We start from the raw sequence: 6,551 nt of genomic DNA, 5'->3' as shown, positions 1-6,551 counted from the left end.
GGAACTGGGTAACCAGCAGAGGTTGGAACAGTTTGGAGGGCTCAGACGAAGACAGGAAAATGTGGGAAAGTTTGGAATTTCCTAGAGACTTGTTGAATGGCTTTGACAAAAGTCTAAAGAGATATGGACAATAAGGTCCAGGCTGAGGTGGTCTCAGACGGAGATGAGGAACTTGTTGGGAAATGGAGCATAGGTGACTCTTGGCATGTTTTAGCAAAGATTGGCAGCATTTTGTCCCTGCCCTAGAGATTTGTGGAACTTTGAACTTGACAGAGATATTTAGTGTACCTGGTAGAAGAAATTTTTAAGAAGCAAGGCATTCAAGAGGTGACTTGGGTGCTGTTAAAAGCGTTCAGTTTTAAAAGAGAAACAGAGCATAAAAGTTTGAAAAATTTGCAGCCTGACAATGTAATAGAAAAGAAAAACTCATTTTCTGAGGAGAAATTCAAGCCAGCTGCAGAAATTTGCATAAGTAATGAGGGGCCAAATGTTAATCCCCAAGACAATGGGGAAAATGTCTCCAGGGCATGTCAGAGGGCTTCACAGCTCCCATCATAGGCCCGGAGGCCTAGGAGTAAACGGTTTCATGGGTGGGCCCAGGGTTTCCATGCTATGTGTAGCCTAGAGACTTGGTGCCCCACATCCAAGCTGCTCCAGCTGTGGCTGGAAAAGGCCAATGTATAGCTCAGACTGTAGCTTCAGAGGGTGCAAGCTCCAAACCTTGGCAGCTTCCACATGGTGTTGAGCCTGTGAGTGCACAGAAGTCAAGAATTGGGGTTTGGGAACTTTTTCCTAGATTTCAGAAAATATATGGAAACGTCTGGATGCCCAGGCAGAAGTTTGCTGCAGGGGCAGGGTGCTCATGCAGAACCTCTGCTAGGGCGGTGCAGAAGGGAAATTTGGGTTTGAGTCCCCACACAGAGTCTCTACTGGGGCACTGCCTAGTGGAGCTGAGCAGAGGGTCACAGTCTTCCAGACCCCAAAAGATCCACTAGCAGCTTGCACTGTTTGCCTGGAAAAGCCACAGGCACTCAATGCCAGCCCGTGAAAGCAGCTGAAAGGGAGGCTGTACCCTGTAAAGCCACAAGAACGGAGCTGCCCAAGACCATGGAAACCCGCCTCTTCCATCAGCATGACCTGGATGTGAGACCTGGAGTCAAACGAGATCATTTTGGAGCTTTAAAATTTGACTTCCCCACTGGATTTTGGACTTGCATGGGCCCGGTAACCCCTTTGTTTTGGTCAATTTCTCCCATTTGGAAAGGCTGTATTTACTCAATACCTGTACCCTCATTGTATCTATGAAGTAACTAGCTTGCTTTTGATTTTACAGGCTCATAGGTGGAAGGAATTTGCCTTGACTCAGATGAGACTTTGGACTGTGGACTTTTGGGTTAATGCTGAAATGAGTTAAGACTTTGGGGGACTGTTGGGAAGTCAAAATTGGTTTTGAAATGTGAGGACATAAGATTTGGGTGGGGTCAGGGGTGGAACAATATGATCTGGCTGTGTCTCCACCCGAATCTCATCTTGAATTGTACTCTCATAATTCCCACATGTTGTAGGAGGGACCTGATGAGAGATAGTTTGAATCATGGGGACTGTTTCCCCCATACCGTTCTCATGGTAGTGAATAAGTCTCATGAGATGTGATGGCTTTATCAGGGGTTTCCATTTGCGCATCTCTCTCATTCTTTCTTTGCCTGCTGCCATCCACGTAAGACAGGATAAGCTCCTCCTTACCTTCCACCATGATTGTGAGGCTTCCCCAGCCACGTGGAACTGTGAGTCCAATTAAACCTCTTTCTTTTGTATATTTCCCAGTCTTGGGTATATCTTTATCAGCACCATGAAAACAGGCTAATACAGATGACAAAAGAAGTTGTCATATGTCTGCTAAGTTCAGTTATCCATTCTTAAATCTTTGCAACTATCACAGATATTCAAAAGAATGAACAGGAATTTAAAAAGAAAAGTAGTTATAATATGAAGTGATAAATGTATAAGAGAGTTTTTTTTAATCTCCTTAAAAATGTTTTAATAATAAGTAAAAATATCATTTAAAAATACTACTTTTATGGTGTTCTTCATTAGGCAGATGCCTACTGTGGGGACAAAACATGATAGCAATATCCCCAAGACATTGTTAAGAATAGGAGGAGCTTAAAAAGTTTCATAGGGAATTATATATCTTTTTTAATTGCCATAGTATATTGTCACAATCATTATGGGCATGTTTCAAAGGGGAACGAAGGAATGGGGCTTTCCAGAGAGTCAAATTTCCTTAACCAAAACAATTTCTGAATCCATTGTTATAGCAACATCAAAGCCATTGAAAATGAATAAGGTCTCATGAAGAAATTTTTAAATGGATTAATAAGGGGATTTTAGTGTAAGAGTAGGAGTGTGGTTCAGGGTTCATTCCCCAGGGAGGGGTGGAGAGGAAAGAGAGAAGGATTCTTCAAACTTTTGAATAGTCTTTATTCCCAAATAAGTGAGATTTAGTTAACTATGGGCTAGGAGTCTTCAGAGGTAGCCAGAGCTCATTTCTTACACCTCAAGTCACCCTTTGCTACTAACCAAGAAAGCCTGGGGCAGGGTAGAAAAGCAGATGTCAGTTTAAATCCTTTATAAAAAACCACTCCTGGCCATTACTGCAGGGAAAAGTCCCACAGAGCTGAGCAGTCATGATGTGTGACTTCACCGAGGACCAGACTGCAGAGTTCAAGGAGGCCTTCCAGCTGTTTGACCAAACAGGTGATGGCAAGATCCTGTACAACCAATATGGGGATGTGATGAGGGCACTGGGTCAGAACCCCACCAACACTGAGGTGCTCAAGGTTCTGTGGAACCCCAAGAGTAATGAGATGAACGTGAAGGTGCTAGACTTTGAGTACCTTCTGCCCATACTGCAGACGGTGGCCAAGAACAAGGACCAGGGCACCTGTGAAGATTATGTAGAAGGACTTCAGGTGTTTGACAAGGAAGTAAATGGCACCATCATGGGTGTTGAATTCTGGCTTGTTCTTGTCACACTGGGTGAGAAGATAACAGAGGAAGAGGTAGAGGTGCTGGTGGCAGGGAATGAGGGCAGCAATGGTTGTATCGACTATGAAGCATTTGTGAGGCACATCCTGTCGGGGTGACAGGCCCATGGGGCAGCTCATCCTTACGGTGCTGAATGACTGAGGACCTTCCCAGTCTCCCATAGCCCACGTCTCCCCCTGGTGAGATTTTCTATCTATCCTGAAGGCTTCCTAGGTTCTCTTATCACAGTGCCTTTCCCGTGTTGTCTTTCTTGGATATTTACCATTAGCATTCACCAAATAAACTTGCTCTCTGTGCCCCTCCCAAAAAAAGTCACTCCTATACTCACACCTGCCATCGCCACGTAGAACATCCTTGTTGCTCAGAAGCTTCTGAATAGGACACTCTCTATGCACACGCATGCACATATACATAAGATAATAGAAATGTATCCCATATCCTCTCTACTTCCTCAAACCTGTGATGAACAAACACTGGCAGTGCCCAAGATTCTGGAACTTAAATACAATTTTGATATCATCAGAGTCAAAAGTAAAAAAAAAATTGAGAGACAAGTGGCTTTAAAGATCCTTTCAGGGTCCCTAAGTCATCCATTTATTTCAAGGAGTGTTGCCAATGGTAAAAAGAAACTTCTTGAGTTGAAATTAAGTTTGGTTTCCAAAGTATTCTTTCAAATAAAAAGAATCAAATTATCAACCTAATTTAAAAAGCTACTATAGACACATGTGTACATGCATTCCACTTATGTATGTGTTCATGTGTGTTGATATGCATGATACATACACATGCCACAGACCTATGGCAACTTTCATCATCTTTCACCCCACTATCCTCGACAACATCATTTACACATAGTAGGCCTTCAGCAATTTTTTAAATGAAGTTATGGATGTTGTAATCAAAGTGCATACATGTGACCGCATACATACAGTTACTGACATCACCATAAAAGTGATTGATACTCCCTCAGAGAGCTTTCAGTTTCCAAAGTATATGCCAAAATGAATGTGCTCTGAGAACACGCTGGAACTGAGGGTCAGAAAATGTCCAGTTTCCATCTCCTGTCACAGCCCCAAACACTATTATTATTTACAGAGGGCCAGTGATTTGCTTGGCACTGCACACCTCACAGGAGAACGCTCTGTCTCTGCCCAGTGGGGTCTGAAGAACAGGGCTTGTAGGACATAAAAGACAAGTAAGAACTGGCAAGAGAGAGGAGCAATCTAAGCCTGTGGCTTAAAATGCCATTAAAATAATCATTAAAACCAGGCGCCTAACACACCCCACGATCTAGGCCAAAAACACAGGAAAATATAAGATTTTTCACCCTTTAACCACAGGCTCTTTATGTAATTGGTAAGCACCAAGAAAGGGAGTGATAAATTCTTCCCTAGGTATTTGAGGAGACCGTTGTATTGTTTTAAGTGTTGTCATTATACATTATGCACCCACAGTCTCATAGTTTATGTTGGGATACATACAAGAGCATGATGCATGGTGTGGATAGTTTTAGCAGCCAAAGAGGTATTGTCCAGGCTGCCTAGGATATAGCTTGTAAGGACTAACAACATCTTATCTAAGAAAAGTGAGGCCCAAAGTGACATCTCTTGTTGTGCCACTTAAGGACGACAGACGACTTTTTTTTTTGACAGAGTCTAGCTCTGTCACCCAGGCTAGAGAGTGCAGAGGTGTGATCTGGGCTCACTGCAACCTCCACCTCCCGGCTTCAAGCGATTCTCCTGCCTCAGCTTCCTGAGTAGCTGGGATTGCACGTGCCTGCCACCATGCCCGACTAATTTTTGTATTTTTAGTAGGGACAGGGTTTTGCTATGTTGGTCAGGCTGGTCTCGAACTCCTGACCTCAGGTGATCCTCCTGCCTCAGCATCCCAAAGTGCTGGGATTACAGGCCTGAGTCAACAGATGACTTTTGATCATCCAAAGAAAGGCATCCTTCAAAAGTCAATTTCACGTGTTAGTGAGTGCAGGATGCTACCACAGAACACCATAGCAACAGAAATGTATTTCTTACAAGCAACAGAAATTTATTTCACACAGTTCTGGAGGCTGAAAGTCTAAGATCAACGTGCCAGCACGGTCAGCTTCTGCTGAGTGTCCTCTTCCAAGTTGCACATGGTCATCTTCTCAATGTATCATCACATAGAGGAAAGAGGACAAGAGGGGTCTTTGGAGTTCCTCTTATTGGGGCACTAATTCCATTCATGAAGACTCCACCCTTATGACCTAATTACCTCCCAAAGACCCTTCCTCCTAATACCATCACAGTGAGAGTAGGATTTCAACATGTGAATTTTATGTGATACAAACATTCAGTTCATAACATTCCTCAAATAGGAAAAGCATGTAAAGAATCTTGTGAAAAGATGCCAGCCTGTGTGGTAGGCCAAAACAAAACAAAACAAAACAAAACAAAACAAAACAAAAAACTGCTCTCCAAATATGTTCATGTCCCAATCCCCAGAACCTGTGAATATATTACCTTACATATCAAAGGAAGTATCTGCAACTGGGCACAACGACTCGCGCCTATAATCCCAGCACTTTCGGAGACAGAGGTGGGCAGATCACCTGAAGCCAGGAGTTTGAGACCACATTGACCAACATGGTGAAACCCTATCTCTACTAAAAATACAAAAATTAGCCAGGTGTGGTGGCACACACCTGTAATCCCAGCTACTTGGGAGGCTGAGGCAGGTGAATGACTTGAACCCGGGAGACAGAGGTTGCAGCGAGCTGAGACTGTGCCACTGAACTCCAGCGTGGGCTACAGGGTGAGACTTTGTCTCAAAACATAAATAAATAAATAAATAAATAAATAAATAAATAAATAAATCAAAGAAAGTCTTTGCAGATGTGAAATCAGGGACCTTGATATGGAGAGATTATCTTTGACCACAAGGGTCCTTATAAAGGAAAGGCAGGCGGGTGAGAGTCAAAGCAGGAGATGTGAGGGTGTACGTAGAGGTCAAGGTAATGTAAGAAAACAAGCCACAAGCCAAGGAATGCAGGGGGCTTCTGGAAATTGGACAAGGCAAAGAAATGAAATTTCCCCTAGAACCTCCAGAAGAAATATAGTCCTGCTGACACCTTGATTTTAGGACTTATGACTTCCAGAAATCTAAGACAATATATTTGAATTGTTTTTAAGTCATTAAGGTCATGATAATTTGTTACGGCAACATTAGAAAACTAATACATAGTGAAATTTTAAAAACTCATTCTCTCAAAATGGTCTTAACAACAGACACATCTAGGATCCTGCCACATATTCTAACCCTTTTGGAAAGTATCTGATAAGTTCAACTGTGGTGGCTCATGCATGTAATCTCAGCACTTTGGGAGGCCATGGTGGGAGGATTACTTGAGCTCAGAAGTTTAACACCAGCCTGGGCAACATCAGGAAACTCTGTCTCTACAAAAAATACAAAAATTAGCTGGGCCTGGTGGTTCACGATTGTAGCCCCTTCTACTCAGGAGGCTAAGC

At 43.0% G+C, this 6,551-nt stretch overlaps 1 protein-coding gene across 1 annotated transcript; it reads left to right on the top strand.

The window, feature by feature from the left end:
* Positions 1 to 2,690: 2,690 nt before the first annotated feature.
* Positions 2,691 to 3,336, top strand: LOC103243120 (myosin light polypeptide 6-like). Its single transcript, XM_037993668.2, has one exon. The coding sequence runs from the start codon at positions 2,691 to 2,693 to the stop codon at positions 3,144 to 3,146; it is 456 nt and encodes a 151-aa protein (XP_037849596.2). The 3' UTR covers positions 3,147 to 3,336.
* The last annotated feature ends 3,215 nt before the right edge of the window (positions 3,337 to 6,551 follow it).

This window comes from Chlorocebus sabaeus, chromosome 16, assembly GCF_047675955.1.
Source record: "Chlorocebus sabaeus isolate Y175 chromosome 16, mChlSab1.0.hap1, whole genome shotgun sequence".
Taxonomy (NCBI): domain Eukaryota; kingdom Metazoa; phylum Chordata; class Mammalia; order Primates; family Cercopithecidae; genus Chlorocebus; species Chlorocebus sabaeus.
The sequence above is the reverse complement of the archived record's forward strand: the minus strand, read 5'-3'. Positions and strand labels throughout refer to the sequence as shown.

Excerpts from the sequence above, each read along its gene's own strand:
- LOC103243120 (XM_037993668.2), top strand. The coding sequence starts at position 2,691 with ATGTGTGACTTCACCGAGGACCAGACTGCAGAGTTCAAGGAGGCCTTC.